This window comes from Misgurnus anguillicaudatus, chromosome 11 (genome assembly GCF_027580225.2).
Source record: "Misgurnus anguillicaudatus chromosome 11, ASM2758022v2, whole genome shotgun sequence".
Lineage (NCBI taxonomy): Eukaryota > Metazoa > Chordata > Actinopteri > Cypriniformes > Cobitidae > Misgurnus > Misgurnus anguillicaudatus.
Window position 1 is genome coordinate 30409653 of NC_073347.2, and position 26666 is coordinate 30436318.

Sequence of the window (26666 nt, forward strand, 5' to 3'; positions counted from 1 at the left end):
AATTTCTTATTTTGTGATTAACAAAATCAGAAGAAACTCATACAGGTTTACAACAACATATGTAATTTAAATTTTTGGGTGAACTATCCTTTTAAGATCTTTTAATCCACATCTCAATTGGCCAAGCTGATTCTTATTGGTTAAAGAGCACCTATTTCATTGCTAAAAAACAAAGTTTTTTGTGTATTTGGTATAATACAATGTGTTCGCTTGGCTAATGCAAAAAAAAAAATTCCACAAGTGTCCCTGATTATTGCCAAGCTAATCTGTACGTTGTGATTGGTCTGAATACCTCTGACATCAGCCAGAATTTTGTTACGCTCCTTACCATGTTTGAAAGATTCGCTCACAATGCAATGCTAACAGGAGTTAACTTACAGGCTGTGAGTCTGATGTGGGATGAATTATGATAATGTCGGTCTTCTCTACATCGCCAATCCCAGGAAGTAAACTGTTGCCTACAATCCACGTGTTTGTTGTAGTCCAAGAAAAGAGATTTACGTTGGAGACGATAACTCACCTCTTCGTTTACTTTGGGGTTTTATCTTTTGCATATCAGTAATATATACTAATACAAACTTACACACCAAAGGAAATGTAAAATCGTGATTCGGACAATTGGTGCTCTTTAATAACATTGCAATCCATAACACTGGGGTGCACATTTGGAGAGCTCACAGTCATGCACAAAATTCTCTACTGTATATATTTTATACATACATACAGAATATTACTTACAGCATGTAATTTTAAAGCTGTCCCCTGCGCAATATACTTCAATTCAAAGCTCTTGTGAAAACTAATAATTGATTTTCATAATTCATCACCCAGCATCTTACTGATATGTACCAGTGTGAAACACTGTCTTCATGATGTTGCCTGTTTAATTACCATTACAGTTAACTATAACATACAAGGGTCCTAGACATCAGAAGAAGGGCTTTGAAGTGTACCCACTGAGAAGAAAGAGAGATCAGTCTTATTAAGCTGGTAAGTGAGGGATCTTGTTCCCCTAAAGCAAACTGAGCTTTAGTGCTTTTCTCAGGGGCACAATGATGATAGAGCAGCTCTTTAATCTCAATGACTCTCCTGTTCCTGTCTGAATTCTACTTGCATGCGAATCTTTAACCTTTGTGTTGGCATCACATTACCAATTACATGTTCATAATTAGAGTTGCATCTTTTACACCGGTGAAGCTCCAAACACGCTGCCATTTGGGGTTTGTGGCGAGTTTTAATTAAACTATAGATCACAGTCTGACATTCAATATAGTGACACTTTTCACAGAAAAAATACAGATATGACTAATTGGTGCTCAACCCTTTCCCTAAAACTAATTGCACACACATATTGTTTTGCTCAACATTACTCTAAATGTTTGTTGTACTGTAACATAAACCATGTTGTGTAACGCTGAGAACATGTCTGGCAAAAGGCTGGTGCCTACAATTCTTGGGTGTTGTTAATCTCACAAAATTACGTACCTATAGTCAAGCTTCTTTTTCGTGATCCTCTCACAAATTTCCGCATTTTTTCGTGACCGTATCACGAATTTCTGTTTACGTGTCATTGTCACGTATTGGTTACTCAACTGTTTTTCTTATTTTCTTACTATTGTCGCTTCGGTTTAGGGTTAGATTACATAAAATGACGTCCTTACCCAAACCCAACTCTAATCCTAACGTCAGGCGACAATGGTTTAAAATTTAGAAAATATAAAAAAAATCTGTAAAAATTGTATAAACCAATACTTAAAGTGACATCCTAACGCAAACAACAAATCTAACTCTAAACCGAAGTGAAAATGGTTTGAAAATAGCAAAAAGCAGATGAGTTGCCAATACGTGACAGTGACACGTAAATAGAGTTTTACTCGTGATCGTATCACGAAAAAACGAGGAAATTCGTGATAGTATCACGAAAAAGAATAAAAAAATTACATGACTATAGGTAGGTAATTTTGTAGGCTTGAGTAGTTATTTTTTGCATTGTCAATCAAAGTCTTTTTAGTTGTTGCTAGGGTGTAGGCAGGTAAAAAGAGTGTTTGGTTTCTATATTATTCTAGTCTTTATTGCTCTAGGTCCTGCCCCTAATGTATATTTTACTCAATACACCATATCACTTTAAAAAGTAATAACACACCTTTCCTAGATAAGGCACCTTGCGGGATAACAATAATAATACATTCATGTTTCACCAAACGCCACTGAGTATTGCACGAAATGACTTCTGACAATGCCAGCCCATTATATGGATGGGAATCACTCTCATCCGTTACTTTCTTTAGTCTTGGGCTTGGAAGTGGTGATCTGGGCACAGATAATTGTCATCGATTAATTGTCAGAAGAAAAAAACGAGCGTACCGTAGCTGCACGTTCCCACCTTAACGCTGCGCACTAATAGCAGTCAGAGCGCCGCGTGCCGCATCGTTCACCGGTGATTTGTGGGGAGTGTGTGGCACCGCGCGCGCCCTGCGGTCCCAAAGAAAAGAAACGAGGAGCGATGGAAGCGAGAGAGATATATTGCGATTCGCCTTTATCACGTTATTATCGACTATTTTTTCATCACCACCGACCGTTGAAGCTGCTGGTCGAACCGAGTGTTTGTTTTTTTGGCTGATATTGAGAGATAAGGAAGCAACGACTTGTGAGAAAGGAGTGGTAAAAGTGTCCCGAGCGATTTTCACCTCAATTCGCCACAAAATTTTACAAGAGATTTACAAAGATTAAAGTAGCTATTTCTTTTGAGACTAAAGGGATTTCTTTGCTTGTATCAAATCAACAGGACGCACAAACTGTTTTGTCACCGGATTTGTTTATTAAACGACACAAAGTAGTACAAACGAAGGAAATTAGATTTTAAATGGACAGATAATTAAATTTAAAAACAAGACAGCCTTTTAACACCGTCCAATGATTATACTGTAATGTATGAGCAAAGTTGTAAAAAAAGCCCCTCATTGTACTGTAGCGCGCGCAGAAGCAGCATCAGCATCATTACTGCGGGCATTCAACATCCCACAGCGAAAAGCTCAGAAGAGATTTGAATCACAACAAGTGCAATAATCCTCCGTATACGTTCGCTAAATGTTTTTATTAACATCTTCAAGCTTTATCTTTTAACTGAAGCATAAATGAATGTAATTCACGGGGCAAACGGTTTGGCGCAGCGACCCAAATGATGAGCAGGATGCTGCGCCCGCATCACGGAAAAGCAGAAGGACAAGTAAGCCGCATCCCTGCGTTAAAACACAACCTGGAGTCTTTGATTTTCCTCTTTGGATGAGTTACGGATATTTATAACTGAACACTGTAGGTGGATTTATGTGGATGATAAATCTACGGGATAGCCTGGATGGAGAACTACTGTACTTTACTGACCTCGAGGGTAAGTCCAGTTATTTACAAACTAAATACACTAAGGTGATCCACAAGTGGTGTGTATTTGTTCATTTGCAGTGTGAAATATAAATAAATATTTAAAAAATGTATAGAGAGGGGATTTGGCTAGCTTTCTTGTATTTCATATTTAAGGCATCGTTTCAACTGTACTTTAATAGGCTAGAGTCTTGAATGCCACACATTTCAGTAAAGGTCAGATTGTTTCAGCCCGTGGCATACAATTAGTATAAAATCAACCCCATGGTAGTAATACTAGGTTAATATTTAATATTCAGGTTGACAACCCAGCATTTTTTACAACTATGCCGTGTATGGCTCAGTTGGTAGCGCATTGCATTAGCCGCGCAAAAAGGTTGTGGGTTTGATTCCCAGAAAACCCACAAACTGATAAAAAATATGTAGCCTGAATAAGTCACTTATGATTTAAGCGTCAGATAAATCCCTAAATCTGTGCTATTTGTTGGCTCGAGCGCTTTGTCATTTGTAAGTGCTTTTGCTAAGCTGAATACGTGTAAGTGTAGAATTTGGGTCTTTAATACAGATGACAGAAAAGTTAGTAGAGAAAGTGTCTAGTCTTACTAACCAACTTGTTTAAATATTAACAGTACTGCTTTAAAGTCTCCTAAATGAAGTCTTTCTCGTTTTAGAACTTGTTTGGTGGCCATATGAAACATGTTAAGAGATGCTGGATTGTCCTGATGCAGCAGCTGCAGCTCCATAGAGATCCATGTTATTGTGTCGGTCGCTGTCCACTGCACTCGTGGTGCTGAAATGTGGATAATGCCGGCGCACCGACTGCAGGGCTGCCGCTCCCTTCACATGAATGAAGACAATGGGCGCTTTCTGCTGCTCGCCGTGCTCATCATCGTGTACCTGCTGTGCGGCGCCGCGGTGTTTTCAGCCATCGAGAGGCCGTCCGAACTGCGAGCTCACGGGCGCTGGAACCGAACCCTCCGGAACTTTAGCGACACATTTAATATCAGTGTGCAGGATCTGAGCTCGCTTCTGAAAGAGTACGAGGCTGCGATTGCTGCAGGGGTTCGAGTCGACGCTTTGCGACCGAGATGGGATTTTACTGGAGCGTTTTATTTTGTCGGGACGGTGGTGTCCACTATAGGTAAGTTACTGTTTGTTTGGTTCCGTGGTATTGATGCAAAGAACACTTAAGTGTAAAGTTATTATTTATTTTACCCACGATCTTCTTAGAAATGTATAGGCTATATTATTATTTTTCTATATAATGTGCATATACTTCACTCAATAAGGGGCGGTTCACAAAAACGCGACCGCGCCGTTTCCCCTCCTTCTTTCCAACGCGCTTTTGACGCGGCATTCTATAAAGTTGAAGTATTTCAACTGGCTGTCTGTATGCAGTTGTAAGATTTTTTTTTTTAGTAAGCCAAGTCAAAAAATTAATATTAATATAAAATTAGTACACTTATGTGCTCCTTAAAGTATTGAGGTTTTCACTAAAGGATGCACAAATGTTCATTTAGCAGCAGTGGCCTCTGGTACCTTGCTTGACCCTGTAACAATTTAGTAGAAAGTCATGGTACATTTTTGCAGTGCTGAGGATACACCTCCCTCCTCTCTGCAGAATCTGTTAGTTTGGCATTTCACCAGAATTCTACATAAGCTCTCTAAAGACCAATGCACACCCTATAGAGTTCACCATCTCTGGTTCCAGATTGGAAAGAGGAGCGTGGGTTGGCCAACGAAATCCCTGCTGGATTTCTGCATTCAGGACCAACCCTCAGGCTTGCAGTTTGCTGTCCCAAAAACCAAATGTGCTGATGCCCACATGTCCTGGATAACATTTACCCTGTTATAGGTCACTAAAGAGCAAGTGTCCCTTCGGGAAGCCCCTTGGTTATTGTGTGTGTTTGCTTTCTAAAGACTTTGGCTCCTGTTTTACAATGTCTGTGAATAATCAATAGCCGTGTACTTTATACTTTTTAACCATAAGAGTGCTAGAAGAGTGTTTGGTGCAATCTGAAGTTCACAAGGTGATTTTGGTTTTGGTGAAAGCAGCTGTGTATCAGGGAAGTGATGTGTTTGAAAAGATGGAGAGGGTGAACGATTAATGTGAACTTTGAGTTTGCAGTTAGCTAATTAGTATGAATTTGTGTGAAGTTAATCGCAGGGGCTAAAGCAAATCGTAGGTACGAATTAGCCACCTTGTAAAATTGCCACAGGATAGTATTGAAATACAATATGAAAAGGGAGCTGCTTGGGCAAGAAATGTGTGGGGGGTTTTGAAAACAGCCAAAGTAATTTATTCAGCACTTTTGTCACCGAAGCCCTGGCAGGTAGTGCTGATACCCAATGGCTGCCTTTGTAATTGAAAAACTGAAGGGGTTCATTAGAGAGGAGAAAGATTGTCTGAAGTGCAGAAAGTGTAGATCTTGAACGGTGAGGCTGTCAAAACTTGGTTTTGCCAAAAGCTTTAAACCCAATTTCCTCATAGATAGCTCTTTCCACCACCCTCAAAAACCATCAGGATTGGGTATGTAGGTGTGTGTATGTACTGTATTTCAGTTTATTTCATACTCGTAGCACACTAAGAACATCTGAGTAGATTTAACATAATCCAAAGCTGTATAGGCTTGGTTTTTGAGCGCACATTCACTGACCGTCAGGTACATTGTCCGAAAAAATGGTCCCTAGCTGTCACACTTTTACATCTAAAGAGGTCATAGTAGTACCTCAGAGGTACATCTTGATACCAGATGTATACATAGAGTACTGTGCAAAAGTTTTAGGCCACCATCACGAGCTTTGTGGTTTTAGCAAGTTTTAATGTCCATCCATATTTCTTTTTGACTCTTTTTATTAAGATACAAACCGAAAATACAGGAAATATGTACACAAAATTAAAAACAAAACAATTTGCAGAACTTAATGTCTTCTTCAGGCATCTGTCAGTATTTAGTGTGACACCTCTTGGCACGAAACACATCTTGAGCTTTTTTGAGGAGACTGAAGTCCTGAAGTCATTCGATTAGAATTAGAAATTAGGTTTAAGAGATCCTGCAGTTGCCTGCTATTGCTCAAGTGGAAGCGGAGTTTACTCTAAAAACTTGACACATCAGCTTTTACTTTTATACTGTTTTTAATACTAAATACAAATTTCCTGTATTTTCTGGTTGTATTCTAATAAAGAGACTGAGAAATAATTATATATGATCTCTAAACCATTGCAAAAACAACAAATCTAATGGTACTGTGGCATGGTGGCTTAATGCTGCGTTTACACCAACCGCGTTTAAGGCGTCAAAATCGCATCTACCGCGCCTTGTCTTCACATTGACTTAACATTGAAATCACTTGCGCTTGATGGTGCGTTTACACCAACCGCGTTTCGTCAAAATCGCGTTTACCGCGCCTAGTTTGCCGCTTGAACAGTTTGAATGCATTAGCGTGTGTAGAGCGAAGTAGACGCGCGGAAAAAGCAAGCATTTGATGCGCGTCAGAGGCAAAATCTGCTTCTTGTGGGAGGGGCAAGTGCTATGTGGTTGTCTGTTTGCAAGATGACTGATGTTGATTGTGCACTTATCGAGAGAGTTACCGGTTTGTATTTGGTATTTTGGTCACCTTACTATAGGGAGAAAATAAACGGCGCGGGTCGATAAACGTCACGTGACTCAAAAGTGAAATGTGTATTTACAACTTACCAGGTTGCCCAATGTCCTCACTGACACTCTTCCAAGCGAGGTCCTTTTTATTCCTGTCTCTATAGAAATAAGAACTTGTGTCGTATTGCTCGTATTGCTGGTAACTGCTCACAGACAATATCAAGCGTTCCTTCATGTTGAATGAGTGACTCCGGGCGGGGCTGCTACCACAGCAGCAAGCAGGCTCCTGATTGGTTAACGCGGCCAGTTCAAATTTTTCAACTCGGCCGTCAGCCGCAAATTCGCGTCAAACGCAAAATGCACAAAAAGCACCATTCACGTGTACCGCGGCAGACGCTCAGTTCGCGCCATTTGCGCAAACTTGACACGCAAATGAGGCGGAATCGCATCTACCGTGCCGCGCTAAACGCCTCATTCACGCGCGAGACCTCCAGACACACGTCAACGCGTCTTCAGATTGACATAACATTGAAATCCCTTGCGCTTGACGCAAGGGATGCAGCACAAGACATTTACAGTAATTTTTGACTATAATACATAAATGGCACATATTAGGACCTTTAAAAAGGTGTACTGCACAAGTGACAGCTAAATTGTCATTGTAAATTGCTACAAGCTGAGTTACGTCTGTCAAATATTCGGTATACTTTGCTAGACCACTCAGAAGGCAGTAAAATTAAGCAACAAATTATAAAGCAATGAGCGTGTGTGGTGCATTGTTTTCATTAATGAACTTCAGTTTATATCTTCCTTTCATCTCTGTGTGAAGTCTCCCACCTCTAGAATAGTGACAATGAAGTAAACGGTGAATGTGAGATGCTTATAATGAGGATTCTCTGGGGACAACCCAAGCACTTCCTCATATCATGGAAACCTTTGCTAAACCACACACATTGCATTACAGTAGTGAACACTCTCAGACGTACAAAAGGTACAGATGCTGTCACTGGGGCGGTACCCTTTCAAAAAGTACATCTTTGTACTTAAAGGGTGCTTATTAGTACCTCAGAGGTATAAATTGGTATCTAAAAGCTACATATTAATGCATCAAATGGTACATTAGGACCTTTTAAAGGGAACCGTTCCAGTGACAGCTTTTGTACCTTTTTCTGACAGTGTAGGATGCATTTGGTAAGATGTCTATGAAAAAAAATCTAAAATAGTTTTTGAATTGTTTGCACGCCTCTTGGCTGGAGCGAAAGATTAGAAAACATTGAGACATAAAGGTTTTGAACTTTGTGCACTGCTACAAGCTTAACAAACCATACAGGTAGTTGTTTTAAAGAGCACCTATTTCATTGCTAAAAACAACATAATTTTTTGTATTTAGTATAATACAATGTGTTTGAGTGGTTTATGGTTACAAAAACACATTATTTTCCACATAAGTACATTTTTGAAGCTCCTTACTCTCTTCGTGATTTGAAAAGCTCTGTGTCCCTGATTGGCCAGCTAATCTGTACGTTGTGATTGGTCTGAATACTTATGATGTCAGCCGGAAAAGTGACGCTCCTTATCATGTTTGAAAGATTCGCTCACAATGCAATGCAGGAAGAGTTTTAAACCTGTTGTGTTAGGAACAATATTTCTAGTTCAGCGGTTGACTTCCCATAACTAACACATGTAGAGGTGTCCTTAAAGCCTCAAGCTGTGTGGTTTAAAATGTGTTTAAGAAGCAGTTTTAAATGAATTGAAAGTGATAAAATAATCAAACGTCTTTTCCGTTTGACCTGTGTGGTGACAGAAGAGTAAGACTAAAATAGTTGTGCCAGCTCAGCCTATTACACGGCTGTCTGATCAAAGACCGATTCCCATAGACTCAGAGGAGAACACACGGTTGGATATCCCGCAGTCAATCCGACTCCAGCAGTCCGGAGTCCTACTGCTTTTACCGTTACAAGCAGAGACTTTAGCAGGCTGCTGTGTGGTCATACAGACTTACTCCCGTTTTTGTTCAGAATTGCTTACAAGCTGCCTGCTTAAACAACATTAAGCAGCGTTTTTCCAGACAGGATTTAGATTAATCCAGGACTAAAATTAAGGGATTTTATTTAAAGTTTTCTTCACAAATTTCTTATGCGATACTTCAAAATGCAGATAAAATCAGGGTGATGGACTCAGCGAGATGGGTATAATCTGTCAAGACTCACTACAATATTTATAAAATGGAGATATGAGTATAAATATACATACATTCTCTTACATCTACTCTTTAGTAGAGTTCATTTTCATTCTTATTGCATGAATGAAATAGCCTGGCTAACACCAGACCAGTCTCATAGAGAATGAGGCGTTGTCTGGGAACCACATGCTCATTTTCTCGTATTTGAGGCGTGGTTTATGAATGCCCAGACCCGTTTATTGGGCCCTACGAAGGTCTATCAAATGCGTCTATAGGTAGCTCATGCTCACGAAAACTTGGTTTTAAAAATGTCAAGCATGAAAATGTAAAAATTGCTTAAATTTACTTTTTTTCCCACCAGACATTGAAAAAGAAAGTCTGGAGTAAATGGGAACATTAATTTAAAAACTTTTACTTATCATTTAACACTTTTTGTAACATAATTTAAAAAATTAGTCCTAAAAAATCTCATTACCGCAACAGTCAGAAAACATCAACACTGACATATTTTCAAAATGACATGACAAACCTGAAAGAACATAATTTGGAGATTCTGCACATGCATTTAAAATCAAAGTATTATGCTTCTATTAATTAAATTAACATTTAATAAGCATCTGTTGCGCTAATGATAATCAAAAGGTTGTGTAAGCATTCTGACAAGACAATATTTCAAATTAACTGTAAAAAAAATGATCTTACCTTGTAGCCATCTTGAAGTAACTGGTCCATGTGCTTGGTCACTCAAAATCAAACTTTATTAAAATTCTGTATGTGTGCTTAAACTGTTCTCAAAAAGTGTTGCGGAGGATGAGAACATCAGGCATGGACACATCATTTTCCTAATTTTTCTTCATTATTATTATACATGAATATTCAATAAATATTTTTTCTGTCATCTAAAGTAGTCTAGCAAAACATCCATTTATTTTTTTCTTAATATTTTTGTGTTCATTTGATTAAATTACAACATAACGCATGTTCAAACACAGCCGGACACATTGCGGTAATGAGAATTTCAGCAGAAAATGAGATAAAATTTACAATTATAAATTCTTATGTTGAAATCACACATTGTGCAAGGTTGAACACAGTATTGTGTTAATTCTGATGCTTTTTAATGTTACTATATTACACATTTTAAAGCTAAAATCATTAGTGCCGTGGTGTTTCAATGGTTTTGTGAGAATCACCCTCATAGCCAATCGTTTCAATTATACCAGATGACGTATGTAGAGCGACATAAATTAAAACATAAACAACAGCTTTTATCATGTACGTGTGCACACAGCTGAAAGCTATGCAACTAAACTGGTAGCTGTAATTGAAAAGCAACATAACTTAGTGGCACTGTGACAACCACAGTAGGTGGGCTACAGGCATAATGACAATATGATATTAATAAATACCATTTACCATGTATAAGTTAATTGTACTTCGTCGACAACAATGCCTAGCAGGTTGGTCCTATAAAAATCATGTCTTGCCATATCCAAACATCCTTCTATTTTAAAATAAACTTGCGTTCAAAACTCAGAACACTATCTAAGGCTGCATTGAAAAGTAACTTGCCGTCTGCTGTCGTGTTGGATAAACAAAACTGCTTTGGTGTTTCGCATAGACATCGTCATCGTCTTGCTGCCCCCTTTCCGTTCTGTGATTGGTTCCCTATTTCAGGGGCAAAATTGGTCCATAGTTTCCATGCTAGACTTGCAGCGTGAATAAATTTTCGTGCAAGGCAGCATGGGGAAACACTGGCTATGAATGAAATATAAGTTACCAAAATATGGTTAGTTACCATACCATACCATACCAACTTTATTTGTTAAGCACTTTAAAACAACCAAAGTTGACCAAAGTGCTGTACAGAATAAATAAACATATATACAATTAAGACCACACCCTAAAAACATTCACATAAACAGGTTAAAACAATAAAATCACTTACTGGTTGTCAAAAGCCAAAGAGAAAAGATGAGTTTTAAGAAGTGTTTTAAAAACAGATAAAGAAGAGGCCTGCAAAGGCAGATCATTCCATAGCTTAGGGGCAGACACAGGGAAGGCACGATCCCCTCTGAGCTTACGCTTCATTTTGGGCACAGTCAGGAGAAGCTGATCATCTGACCTGAGAGAGCGGGCGGATTTATAAGAATGTAAAAGCTCAGAGAGGTATGGTGGTGCAAGACCATTTAGTGATTTAAAAACAAATAACAGAATTTTAAAATGGATCCTAAATTGAATAGGCAGCCAGTGCAAAAAAGCTAAAATTGGGGAAATGTGCTTATGTGTTTACGTGTGCCCGTTAAAAGACGTGCTGCTGCATTTTGTACCATCTGAAGACGGGTGATGGAGGACCCACTAACCCCCACATATAGTGAATTACAATAGTCCAGCCGTGTAGTTACAAAGGCATGGATTACAGTTTCAAAATGCTGTCTTGACAAAATTGGCTTTATTTTGGCCAGCTGTCTCAAGTGAAAGAAGCTTGATTTGACAACAGCTGTAATCTGACTGTCAAATTTAAGCTCAGGGTCCACCTTAACTCCTAGGTTTGTGATATTAGATTTAATATACGGTGTCAAGGAACCGAGATCTACAGACGGGGTCCAAGTGGTACCTCCAAAAACCATCAGTTTAGTTTTTTTGTCATTAAAATGTAAAAAATTCAGAGCCATCTAGGCCTTTATGTCGTTGAGACAATTGAGTAGTTGTCCAACAGAATTATCACTCTTTTTTATAAGAGGTACATAAATCTGACTGTCATCTGCATAACAGTGGAATGAAATGCCGTACTTTCTAAGTATGGAACCCAGTGGAAGCAAATACAGAGAAAAAATTAGAGGGCCGAGGACTGAGCCCTGTAGGACACCACACAAGAGAGGAGCTAGTTATCAAAACCAGTACTTCAATACTGAAGGTCTGGTATTTTTCGCTGCTTTTTCTGGACAAAGCCCGCCCACAAGGCTGTTTGACCAACATGTCAAACAACCAATCACAGTTTGTTTCATCTAGCGTCATGTTTCAGACTCCCCACAATAACATAGAACAACGTTGTGCACTTCATCAACAGCCACACCAATGAGATGCTCCTGGTAAACGTCTGTTTCAAGCATATCTCTACACTTTTTAACACCTACAAGCAATTCAGGAGAACCAAACTTTTTGAGTCCAATAACTGCCTCAAGCAAAACTCTTGGATGTCTTTTAGAGAGTCTATGCCGTGAACTTTGCATATTTTTGAGAATCCAATGTTTAGCTGATCATGTTAACTGGTCATTATTATCCACGTGAACATGACTGATTGTCTTCCTCAATGGAACGTTAGAGCTTTAATTCCAGGGACCGAAACTTATCGCAACACTCGCGTCTCCTGGAAATTCGGTATATTTCAACCAATCAAATACGACTTCGACATTTCCACAGGGTTTCCAGAAAAGTGTACAAAAAACATCAGATGTTTAGTCAACAGTCTGTGGACGTCTGAGGCTGAGACTATTTTCAACCTAATGTTGGATCAAAATGCCCAGCTGTCGAATAAAAAATTACCCATCAAATGTTTAAATTTGACCCAGCAACAATTGGTTAAAAATGCCAACATTTTGGGTAGAAACAACCCAGCATAGATTCAATTACATCACGTTGAGTTTGTCCTTTTTGACCCAATGCTGAGTTGAAAATAACCCAGCATTTTTTAAAGTGTATTACATTCCTGTCCATCTCATTGAGTATCTGACTGTGTTTGGAGCAGACTGATGAGAACAGCACACACGTCTTTCTTTTATGTGACAGCTCTCTTCCATTTTTAACTTTGACATTTTACAGCCCTCTGGTTTTACAGAGAGACCCAGGACATGATAGAGAGAGAGAGAGAGAGAGAGAGAGAGAGAGAGAGAGAGAGAGAGAGGGAAATGAGATGGAAATGTGCTGATTTTTGCTTAAGGACATCTGAAAATTATTAACACACTACCTATACACCCATACTTATGCATTGAATACCCAAAAGCCCTATTTGTCAAAATGTGCAGAAGTTTAGGAAAAATTTAGGAACTCATGGGACACGGCACATAGAAAGTTAGAAACACTAATTTCAGCATCTTTCATACTGTTTTATATACTCATTTGTATTTTAAATACAAGCATCATACATCATATATATGCAGCGAGTAAGCATTCTGCAAGAGCTCTGAAAACAAATCGCTGAATAATAACATCTGCCTATTCTGCAAAAAAATGTCGTTGACCCAGATGATGATTTAATGCATTATGATGGAAAATCAATGTAATATAATTCCATGAACTGTAATGTGAAGTGCCTTTGTATGCGAAGTCCATCAAGCTAAACACAAAGTGATGGATTAAAATGAAATACAAGTGAATGAGGGAGATGAACTCTAAGGGTGACATTGAAGAGAAGGCATCTATTACTCTGCATTACTACAGCAGGTTATATTGTTAGAAGAGTCTGGGGTAAGAGAGAGAAATGGTGAAGAGACAATGATGCATGATACAATCAAAGCATTCGGCTCACTGTGGTGTAAAAAGAGCCGACTCTACTGATTACTACGCAAGAGAAGACACAAGAAAGAGAGAAAGGGTTGCTCTGGGAAACCCCTATACTGTACTGTACTGCCTCTTGTTTGATATGAAGAGTAAACTCTTGTTTAACTTCCTAAAGAGTGTAACTGTGTCATTGTAGTGCTTTCAAAACATTGCTCCCGAGGAATATTTTATTACTAAGAGATTGCTCTTCATAGCTCAGATGACTAAGGAGAGCTCTGAGCTATTAGACATCTTTTAGACACAAAAATGCTTGCTGGGTTTAGGGAAGTCACGCCACTAGGCGGCCATGTTTGCAACATCTCCGGGTAGTTATTTCAGTCATGCAAGACTAAAGTCCTATCTACGTGAATGGGGAAGCTCTTAAATTACGTGCTTTTTGAGGTCGTTTCAGCTACTGTGTATGCATACATGTGGTCAAGCGCAGTGTCGGCGCCAGAGAATACAGAATGAGGGGGCCTCCTATTTTACTGGTGGGGCACCTGGTTCATCTTATTATTTTATTATTATTATTACTACATGGCACTGTAAAATGCTTGGTACTGATTGGCCACTGGCCAGTCGCAACATTCAAAGGTATTTTATTCCTTGAACAACCGCCTGAAACACAGCCTCACCCGGGTACTGCGAGTGCGAGCGAGTCACGTAACAGGGACAGTTTAATACCTACGAATTAATACAGAATAAATATGCATAATTAATAACGTATATGAGATTGTATTTACAATGATTAAACCGAATGTTCCTCTTTTGACTTTTAACTTGTTTTAACGCGTCTGGAAACGTTTTGCCAGAAGGTTTGCATTTCTTAAAAATAAGCTAATAAAAGACATCAAATCAAAATGATATGTCTATATATTTACACATATAGCAACTAGCCGTGAAATTAGCAGGATTGATACAGCCAGCCAAGTTGTTGTCGCAAATAAATCCCTCACTATAGTAAAACCATAACTTATAATGATGTTAAAGTGCAAGACTGGATAACTCACGCAAATCATAAAGACCAGTACATAACCAAATAACAGCAAAAGAAAACAATGTTACTGACATATCTAACACCAGAATGAACTATGCGTTTACCTTCAGAAGAGCTGCAGGCGACGAGAGGACTTTTTAAAACTTTTTAAGAAGGTCCTTTCATTTGTCGCGAAATTTCTTCGTCTTGCTCAAATGCCAAGACTTACAAGTATTATACATTATTTAGACAGAAAATGAGTTGGCGATTGAGCCCCCGAGCGTGACAGTAACAGTTCAGTGCAGACAAAACACTGGGGATACCTTTAAGAATTTGTGTTGTTCAAATGTAGTGGCTGCCTGTATGTAACTGGCTGACTATGTTAGCATTTGTTACCTTTTTATCATCCGCCTCGGCTATCGTGACGGTAATTGTAACAGTTCACTCGGGTTTGTTTACACGCAGTGATGAGCAGACAATGTGGTTCCGAAGCACATTTTTTTTATTTCCAACGAAACAGTCTCCATCGCTTTCTTATCAGGTTTACATCATCTGAACACCCGGGTGGCAGGGCAAAACTTGCAAATAAACTTGAGATAAACATGAAAACAGCTTGTATTTCCTTCTGTGTATCACTATTAACAACGCACATGCGAACACAGCGCTCCTCGACTACATTACCCAGAGTTCAGCACGGTCTGCACTACAAGCCCCACATTCTTAAACATTGTGGGTTAGTATTTTAATTATTATTTTTTATTAATTATACTCCGAATTTTATTCAGTATTCATTGTATAACCAAATGTATTTGCAGCACATTTTTTTAATTATTAAGTTCATTGTTATTTTGAGAAGTAAGGGGGCACAGTGACTCAAGTGGCCGGGCCATGCCCCCTAGGGCCCGCTCATGGCGCTGACACTGGTCAAGCGCCTAAGGTGACTCTCTATACAGAGCCCCTCCCCCAGAGGATCATCAGTGTTCATCGATTGATGATTGGTTATTTTAACTGGTAGGCGGGGCTTCTGTCAGTGGCCATATTGAGCGTTGCATTGTCGTCTAGTCATACGCATTAATCACCCTGCCGCCATGTTGTTTTTAAAATGAGGTATAGACGTCCAGGAGGTGCGCTTTAAAAGTATTGTTTTGTACCGAATGCTGGTCACTCAGCAATCAAAGCACAGAAAATACATCATTTTACAAATTTCCACAGGACAGGGAAACTCAGAAATCATGGATTGGTAAAATAAGAAGGGACATGTGACCTAATTTTGAGATACGAGCAGCGCAATGTGTATCTGTTTTGCTATTAGCCTGTTGGCTAATCACTAATTCTTATGTTTTAAGCATTGTAAACAACACTAATATTGGGCTCTATCATACACCCGGCGCAATGTGCGACGCAAGTGTCTTTTGCTAGTTTCAACCCGGCGCAATGATCATTTTTACGTTTAGCGCCACATTGTTTAAATAGCAAATGCATTTGCACCAGTTTTGCACCCATGGGCGTTCTGGTCTGAAAACGTGGTGTGTTTTGGCGCATTGTTGGCGCGTTGCTATTTTGAGGCAACTAAAATAGACTACACCATTGACCAACTAAAACCTGGTCTAAAGTCTAATGTCAATGGCGCAATATTGTTTTTGTTATTTAATGAGCGCGTTAGTAATATGCGCCTATAAACGGGACAACAACACGGGTTTGCTTATCACATACATGGATGCGCAGCAGCACAAAAAGGCTTTTAAATATGAAAAATTAAAAGATTAAAATGTAAAAGATTATTATTGAGTCTCTTGGACATAAATGAGGACCGATTATGAGATGTTAGACGGCGTAAAGAGCTGCTTAACCTGTAGCCTTGTTAGTAAATAAATGCTTTGCTTTAAACAAATGCATATATTTTTAAATGTTTTTTAAATGCTACCCTATGGATTTATTGTATATGATGACTTTGTAGGCTACTTGTGGATATGGTGAGATAAGAAACATTTTTAAGTAATGCTTTAAAAAAAACATGGCGCTGTCCGAGTGCTGAAACGGCTCTCCGCACGTTTGTAAATTCTTTATCTCTTGTTTGTATTTGGTACAAACCTTTTCTTGCATATTTGCTAATTATTTTATGAAATTACAATGATTATGTAGGATATCAGTACATTTACAGCAATTTTTACTTCTATGACAACAAAACAACACAATTTTTTAACATTATTCTTAAACTGGTGGTCTTCTTCCTCCGCTTAGTTTTTCAGTTTAAATTCTGCTTTCTAAATAGGGATTAGGCATGGTGCCAGGTCCAACTGGCTTTTAAAGGGGATGATAGCTGAGACTCTTATTGGTTTATTGCACGTTACGCCCAGAAAACACCCATTACTCATTAGGAGTTTAGGAAGAACCCTTTTGGTGCATAAACCATTTTTCCCGTCGTTAAATTAGCAAAAGTGGAATCGGACACGCCCATTTAGACGTTGTGTAGATCGTTAAAAAGGGCCCATAGTCTTATAACTATGTACATAACTCCAATTCGTACAGATTACAAAAACGCAAGGCATAAATACTTTAAAAACTTTTTTTAAGCACATTGACCGAAATCAATAGAAGAACTTCATTTCTAACTAAATAACATTTGTAAGTTACACAACTTTGGGGTTTTTATGGGGTTTTACATCTAAAACAATACTTGCACAATGAACAATCACGTAAATAGCTTGCTATCGAGTCAATTTAATGTTCATGTCTTGAAAAAAAACATAACGAAGAAATTACATGTGACATATGCTCATGTTTTATACAAACCGGAGATAAATACTTTGTTGTTGTTGTCATAAAATATTGTATTGTTGCACTTTATTGGTGTTTTTAAAAAGGTAAACATGCTTACTACATTAGAAATTAGCGATTAGCCAACAGGCTAATATCAAAAACAGATATTATGTACACAATGCGCTATACTGATCTCCAATTAGGTCACAAGTCCCTTATTATTTTAACAATCCATGATTTCTGAGGTTTTTAAAATTATTTTCTGTTTTGATGGCTGAATGACCAACATCCCGTTACAAAACAATACGTTTAATGCGCACGTTCTGGACGTCTATTCCTTACAGCCTCGTTTTGGAATCAAAATGGCGGCAGGCTGAATAAGGCACAGTAGTAGTAGTAGTAGTAGTAGTAGTAGTAGTGCCGAATCTTGTTATATCCAATATCTCAGTCCTCAGTGTTTAATTTGCTTTTCATTGTGCAGAGTTAAAGGACAAGTTCGGTATTTTACACTTAAAGCCCTGTTTTCAGATTGTTTATGATAAAATAGAATGGTTTTGACTGAAATTTGGACATATGATGCTGGCCCGATATATGATCTCTTGCAGCGGTTTTTGTGTGAGCATATCAGTGAACACCCCTGAGAACTCGGTGAGTTTCACGTCTTTGTAAACAAAAGCTTAATGCATTTTAGGAAGGATTGTTCCAGTGCACCTATGCAGCCATTGTAGAGGTGGGAGGTGATACAACAAAAAACGAAAATTCTTGGGCAAGCATCATATGTCCAAATTTCAGTCAAAACCGTTCTATTTCATCATAAACGATCTGAAAACAGGGCTTTAAGTGTAAAATACCGAACTTGTCCTTTAAACTTTCACCTTTGCTGCATTTCTGTTGGTACTATAGTAATCTTGGCGTTCACAGCTGTACAAACTCTTTTCTGTACAAACCCACAGTAACCATTAGGTATCAGAAACAAAAAGGGCATCACATTTGTACATTTCTCTCATATTATCCCCTGCATCCTCTCTGCTCCTGGTCCCTGTACGTGATCTGCCCACTAAATACACAAATAGTGCCAATAAATCTCATTTCTATCTGAGAATGACCTTAGTATCCACAACCCAATCTGCTTACAGAAAATGAATCTTACACACATTGTACTATACACTTTCTATAGCACACCACTGGTGTTATAAGTAACAGTACATTATTCCCCCCCACACACACACTTTTTGCTGAATTATTAAAAAGCTATGTGAAATAGTACCCGAGTATTCTGTGTTTCTTACATATGGTAGAAGTGCTCATATCACTTCACAGTCTCTACAAGCAAACTAATGAAAACATTTGAACTATAAAGAATATTTCACATCTATATATTTATTATTTACTAGGTAGCCTGTGTCGGCTCCATGGTTTAGACTGGCAGGGTGTATATTATCCTGTTTATTGCTTTTCCTACAGAAAGAAGCAGAAATTGAATAGTTTTGCCAGAATCTAGCAGGTTTTCTAAAGATTTAGCAGATACTTTTTGATCTGAAGAAGTAACTGATGGGTTAAGATGATTGATGAGGCAAAAAAAAAACGTTAGAAGTTTATGCAAGTTTTTTTTTTAGCTTATAACCAGGTTACTAGCTTATAACTAGCTTATAACCAGGTAACACAGTTAACCGAGTAAGTTATGTCTACACTCAAAAAAATGAAATGTAGGATTTACTTAAAAATATTTTGTCAACAAGTTCCACACAATTTGTTAAGTAAACTCAACAAACAATAATTAAGTTCATTTAACAAAAGAAGATTAAGTAAACTTAACAAACAACAGTTGAGTTGATTGTACATAAAAAATTAATTAATGATGACAAAAATTTGAATACTGCCATTTTATAAACTCCACCCCTTTTATCTAATAACTCCTTAACACTGAATCAATCAATTAATCAATCATAGTGCAGCTGCTTAATACAACTAATCATATCAGCCTCTTAATTATAATTTATTAAGTACATCACAAATATATTTGAAATGAAATGTTACATTTCAAACCATTAATTTGTTTGTTTTTGTTCTAATAATATATCAGAACAAGTGAATTCACTCATAGTTGGCCACAGGTACCTATCTAATGGTGCTACACTTCTGCAAGAGGGTGCCAGAACAACAAATATTACCCATAATACACTGCAACATCATTAGCCAATGAGATGCCAGTCTGTATTGGTTTTATTAATCTGTTAATTTTACACAACACTGTTATGTTGGCTGAACAAATAATTTTTAAGTAAAGCTGACAAGACACACCTTTTTGTTGAATAAACTCAATTAAATTAAGTTCACATTGTTAAATTAATTTTTTAAGTAATCACAATATAAAAGGATTAAGTAAAACCGACAAAGGCGAAAGTTCATTTTTTTTGAGTGTAGAAATTCATTTCCACCGCTTCTTTTTACTTAAAATAATTACTTTAAATCGCCTGCTGTGAGCAACAATCCACAGGCATTATATTTGTTACTATGATAGTTTTATGCTATTTAAGGTTATATTTACAGGGGCATTGAGGGGCTATGCACTTGTGAGACCAGCTTATTGTGGAAAATTTACAGTTTTAAATATCCAAAATAACTAAGGTGAAAATTACTGTATACTGGAATGTCATCTTTTATTATTAACTTTCATGTTCATGACCTTTATCCTTAACCATTGAGTTATTCCTTCTAAAAGAGATTTTAAAGTCCCCGTGAACCGGAAGTTGCGATCGACTTTACGTCTGTGTTGTGACGTATTTCTAAGAGAAACAGACATGAGAACAATAGGGTGATTATATTCAGGTTCATTTATGGCAAAGATGTTTTTGAGGCCTTCTACAAAGATTTAGTGAAGAGGTTACTGCTGGGAAAAAGTGCCTTTGTAGCTGCTGAGAAATCAATGTTGTCAAAACTGAAGCTTGAATGTAAATGTAATGACAGCATTTACAAGTACTGGAAGGAATGTTTAAAGACATGGAGCTTTCAAAGGACTTTATGATCCAGTTCAAACAGCACATGAAATTGGAGGGGGCGGAGTTAATGGATGCTCACGCCCAAGCTGTCTAAGTGATGTCATCAGAGAATGATTGCCACAAGAGGGCGGAAGTACATTTTCAGATTTTGATTTAATTTTATGAGGGCACATTTTTTTCAAATAATGACTTGCATGGATCTATTATTCATAATAAACGCGCACAGCGCAATGCAGCGCAATGAAGTGCAATGCAGCGCAATGCGCGATGGAAGTGTCTTTTGCTAGTTTGAACCTGGCACAAGTATCATTTTCACATTTAGCGCCACGTTGTTTAAATAGCAAATGCTTTTGCGCCCATGGGCATTCTGGTTCGAAAACGAGGTGTGTTCAGGTGCATTGTTGGCGTGTTGCTATTTTGAGGTAACTAAAATAGACTAAACCATTGACCAACAAAAACCTGGTGTAAAGTCTAAAGTCAATGGTGCAATATTGTTTTTGTTATTTAATGAGCGCGCTAGTAATATGTGCCTTCAAACGGGACGACAACGCGCATTTGTATGCACATATTACTAGCACGCTCATACTATCACACACATGGATGCGCTGCAGCACATAAACGTTTTTAAATATAAAAATCAAAGGATTGAAATGTAAAAGATTATTATTGAGTCTTTTAGACATAAATGAAAACCCAGTATGAGACGTTAAAAGGCGTAAACAGCAGCTTCACCAGCCTGGTAATTAATTAAATGTTTTGCTTTAAACAAATGCAAATATTGCAAATGTATTATATATGATGACTTTGTACCTGTGAATATGGTGAGATAAAAACATTTATGCTTTTCAAAACCCTGATGGCGCTGTCCGAGTGCTGAAACGTTTCAGAATCTTCTCTCGACAAGTTTTTTTTTATCTTCTGTTTATAAGGGTGTCACGATTTCGATTTCAAATCGAAATCAATCGAAATTAAGTCACAACCTCGAACTTCGAACTTCGGATCGTCGATGCTGCCACGCCCCCATGTCACGTCCGGTCGGCTTGCCAAGCGGCGAAAAAAACTCTCAGAGGTGCCTTTAAAAACATCGGCCCAGCGGAACGCAATTTATATTTTAAACACGAGGGATGTATTGCTACGCCGCCTTGAAATACATATCATAAACAGGATTGTTTACTAACTAGTGATCTGACTTTGGAAAGGGCGCAACTCTCTGCACGTAAGTTACGCGAGAGTGAGAGAGGATTTTTGTGCAGCGGGTTATATTTGAAACAAAAGAGATGAAACGCATAAAACTGAAGAAAATACATAAGTATTACCACTTTAGTTTATGTTTAGACTGCGGACAGATGACACGTGAGACAAAGAGAAGCCAGGCTGCTTATGACGCACTGGATTTATTTCAGATGCTAGGAGTCCAAGACAGGCGCATTAAGTCCATGTGCGTGCCAGAAGGAATCCTCTCTCTACAAGCTCTCTTGCGTAAAGTGAAGCCCACAAACCCCCATGTGAGGAAAAGCACGCAATGTGCATGATAATGTGAAACTATAATAATAATAATAATAAATAATAATGGCATAGCATTTTTCTTTCAAAAAAAAAAGTAAAAATCGAGAATCGAATTGAATCGTGACCTTAGAAATGTAATCGAATTGAGGATTTGGAGAATCGTGACACCCCTACAAATAAAGTATTTTTAGAGTACAAACCTTTTCTTTCATATTTGTAAATACTTTTTTGAGATTACACTGATAATCCTCCCAGTTAAAAGTTTATTTCCTTTGAAAGGTTTTAATACTTTAAACATTTTAAAATGTAAAAAGAACAATTTAAGTACAAATTGAAAAAAGTTTTTTTACATCAATTTTAAACTGGTGGTCTTTTTACTCAACTTAGTTTTTCCGTTTACAAATTCCGCCATCTTAATAGGGAATCGGCATGGCATCAGCACAACTGGCTTTTAAAGGGGATGAGAGATGAGACTCTCTTTGCTGTATTGCACGTTACGCCCAAAACACACCCATTACTCATTACGAAAATAGGAACAACCCACTTGGCGCCACAAACCATTTTTCCTGTCGTTAGATTAGCAAAAGTGGATTTGAACACATCCTTTGTGCACTGTGTGCTTTAGACATTGTGTTTAGATCATTAAAATAGGGCCTTTAAAGTTTTGTTGGGGACTGGTTATTCCTGTGGTATGGGGACCAAAGATTGTAATACCAGTAATTGTTTGACCATGTGGGGGACATCTCTTGGTACCCATATAAGAAAACAAGCTTATAATTAAAATAGCAGTGTGTGTGTTTCTGTTATAACCAAACCTTTGATTGTATTGTTAGGAACATCACTGTATTGCCAGTCTGCACATGTGGTGCTTCTGTCCCCCAGGTCCCCTCTTTCAAAAATGTGTCAGTTTTTTTTTACTAAAGCTGTCTGGCACTTTGCAGCTGTTGCACATCTGTGCTTTATTAAAAACTTTAAACAATCATTTCATCAAATCAAAGGTTCTCACAAAAGCCTTTTTAAGAATTGTGAAATGCATCAGCATTATTCTAAAAATATTCCAAAACTTTAAACATCCCATTCCCTCCCTTCAGTCCATGGAAGTCCAGATGCCTTTTTCCAATACCAGGAGGAGATCATAACGTTTTAAATTTTATTTTCAGTTTGTAGTACAAAACTCATTTAAACTGTACCATCTATAGTGTGATGTATATTATACACAAAACTTATGAAAATCGCAAGCTTCCGCCAATGTTAAAATGCGATTGCAGGGAGGTTTTCATTAGGAAACATTTCAACTATTACAGATCAATCCTAGTGTTGTAGTTCTCGGTCTCGTCTCGATCTCAGACAAAGAGGACTCAGAAATTTTATTTCAAGACCAGTCAAGACCACAACAAATTAATATGCTTTTTCTTGATGAACAAAACGACCCAAGAAAATAAGTCTAGTTTTTAGAGCAAAAATATCCAATTTAAGTGATTTTGTGCATAAAACTAGCAAAAAAAATCTGCCAATGGGGTAAGCAAATTTTTCTTGAATTTTTCTTGAATTTAGTATTTAAGAAAAAGGTTCAAGAATTTGTTGCTTACCCCATTGGCAAATTTTTTTTTGCTTTTATTCACAAAATCACTTAAATTTGATATTTTTGCTCTAAAAACTTTTTTCTTGGGTAGTTTTGCTCATCAAGTAATGGCATCTTAATTTAAGAATTTTTAGATATTTTTACTGAAAACAAGACAAAAATACTAAGAAAATTTTTTCTTGAAAATAATTTGTTGCAGTGCACATCACAAATTTATTTTTTATCATTAATTTTATGCAATTTATTTAGGTTTGGCATATGATGTTGGCATTGTTTAAGCATTGCTTAAGTTCCTCCCAATGACAATTTTTCTAATTTTATTACTAAAAACACCTGCATTGTGTTAAGTGGATGGCAAGCCATGGAAAGACAGTTCAGAATAAATGGTTAAGTTGATTTCAGCTCTTTAGTGTTTGTACACTTTTATTTGCTTATAGACAAAGATAAATTCCCACATATCTGCAATGCCTTTGATTATTTTATCAACTTCTCTGATGGCACACACATTTTAATAATTTATTTGTGTTCACATTTTACAATAAATTTCATTGAACACAAACAATCTTAGATACAAGCATTGTAATCCAATAATCATTGCCTCTGGTCTCAGTTTATGGGTACAAATAGCAACGCCTTCTCCATATGTGCCGACTACCAATTATTGCTGAAATTGAACAAAATTTTGCAAGAGCTTTTGCTCTTGGCTTAGGGAGACCAGCAATTTGCAGACCTCTGACCACTTGTCTGTGGACATTACCTAAGCTTCCAAATATATATACCAAAAACTTACATTTGTACCCCAGCTGCGCAACAATGTCTTTAAGTGGCTGGTATTTTAAGAGCTTAGTAAGGTAGGCTTCTTCCAGACTGTAATCAAATGTACAACCTACTTCAAGAATGGTCACTTCTCTGCTGTTCTCATCAACAACAACAACATCTGGTTTTTTTGCAGTAACATTTGAAAACACATTATTTACACTATTACAGAGTTTGAACATGCAAGGTGAGACACATACATTCTTATAGATTTTTGTAGACTGTGAAACACATGGAATTATATTTTCAACCAGTAAGTCAACGATTCTGTCATGTCTGGCAACATACATTCCCTTATATGCATAACATCCATTCAAAACATGAGACAGGGATTCAATGATTAACTGGTTATCATGGTGCAAACAGTGTGAAGAAAATGAATTAGGGTACCTTAGGGAAAGATTGAGTCTAGTTGGAAGGACTTGCAATCTGGCTTTGATTGCAAAAGTCATTATGTCTTCATCAACCGCAGAGTTTCTGAGTATTGAGTGAGAAACAGAATGGTCTGCAGTAAGAATACAAGCAATCTTTCCCTGTAGTTTAAGACCAATCCAGTGTTGCTGCTGTCGTTGTTGTTGTAGCCTTACAAGGTACCTTCGTGCATTGTCTGGTGATAGGTGAAATCCTGTATCCACAACAATAGCCCTTGCTGAGGTTAAACGATCGGTTATAAGATCTTCAGAAACAATTATGGTGTCTATATCAGGTTTCACCCAGTCCAGGGATACTCCAAGTTTTACACAAAGGTCATTAAGGTCAGGCCAATCTGACCAGACCCCGAAACCAGCACTATGTGTCTCCATCTTACAATTAGATTTTCTCTTAAAACCCAGAAAGCTTGACTCTCCCTCTCCTGCCAAAGGGACTTTGCGTCTTTTCATGTCCAGAAGCAGAGAGGATCTAGCAAGCTCTCTGACAGTATTGTCATCATTGTTTAACATTTTAATAAGATGTGACAATCTTGTTGCATTGTATATCCACTCCACATTTGGAACACCAAGACCACCGTCTTGTTTAGACTGGAAAATTATGTCTCTAGTAGTATGAGTGTTCAATCCAAACCACTTTCTTACTAAAGAAACCGTTTTATCATTCAATTGACTCAGGGTCTTACTCATAAGGTGGACATTGGCAAAGACACACACATGCATGACATGCAATGGTCTTGGTCTTGACTTGGTCTCGGCCTGTCTTGGTCTTGGTCTTGACTCGGTCTCGACCCTTTAAAGTCTTGGTCTTGTCTCGGTCTCGGCCTGTCTTGGTCTTGGTCATGACTTGGTCTTGGTTTAGGTGGTCTTGACTACAACACTAATAAATCCCACTAGTGAAAGGCACATAATACAATTTTGTGTTAGTAGCACATTTCTGAATGATCATCATTTTCAATTGTACATACATTATTAGGAGCTTTTTAAAGGGTACTGCCCCAGTGACAGCTTTTGTATCTTTGTTTCTGACAGCGTTTACTGCAGCATCTGTATGTGTGGTATTAGCCTGCAACTGTATATAGATTTGACATTTTTTGGACTATTTGTTGACTGTGTATTACTCTAGTGTTTAGTAATAGCTGACTTTTGCAGTGTATCATCAGAGGATGAATGACTGTAATTGGCTTTTTGACGCATTATGTGTTTTGTATGCTGTGCTCATTGAGTCATGTAGAGATTTATATGATAAAAAATGTCTTTGTTTAGCATTTCGAAAATGTCCACAGCGCAGGTGTGTTTGCTTTTGTGATTTGTGCTGTTTAACTCAGACAGACAATTATAGATCACCTATAAATGTAATAAATTATTATTATTATTATTATCAGAAAAAAATAAATTCTTACAGGTTTAGAACAACATTGGGATGAGTAAATGATGACAGAATTTTAATTATGGGGTGAATATCCCTTGAAAAAGAAGGACAGAAATTATGTTTTAAGAAATGTTTGACTGAAAGGTTCCTTGTGGAACCAAAAATGTCTCTTCTATGACATCACTATGAAGAACAGTATAAACAATTCACACACCAGTCAGTCTGAGGACAATCATGCCGTTTACACAGAACTTGTTTTTGTTTTAATTTACTGTACACATTCAGCTCTGTTCTGCATGTACTTTGGATTATAACTGTACCTCAAAACAGCAGCAACCACAAGAGGATTTAACCAGCTATTGTTTTTGTGATATATAATGAGTTGTCTTCTTACAGTGTACGGCACAATCTACTGTAAAGTGTCCGTGACAAGCAGTGAGGAGAACAAAAGACGAGGAAATAAATGTGGACGGAGAGGAAGCAGAGCTCATTTTCTTCACAATAAATCAATAGGAGAAATGGGCGAGAC

At 37.6% G+C, this 26666-nt stretch overlaps 1 protein-coding gene across 1 annotated transcript in view; it reads left to right on the forward strand.

Annotated features, from left to right (window-relative positions):
• Window positions 1-2388: 2388 nt before the first annotated feature.
• Window positions 2389-26666, forward strand: part of kcnk12 (potassium channel, subfamily K, member 12) — a 41821-nt gene continuing 17543 nt past the window's right edge. The window contains exons 1-2 of the mRNA XM_055169867.2: window positions 2389-3388; window positions 4050-4519. Of these exons, the coding sequence (XP_055025842.1) occupies window positions 4174-4519 (346 nt within the window). The 5' untranslated portion in view covers window positions 2389-3388; window positions 4050-4173. The remainder of the gene's footprint in view (window positions 3389-4049; window positions 4520-26666) is intronic.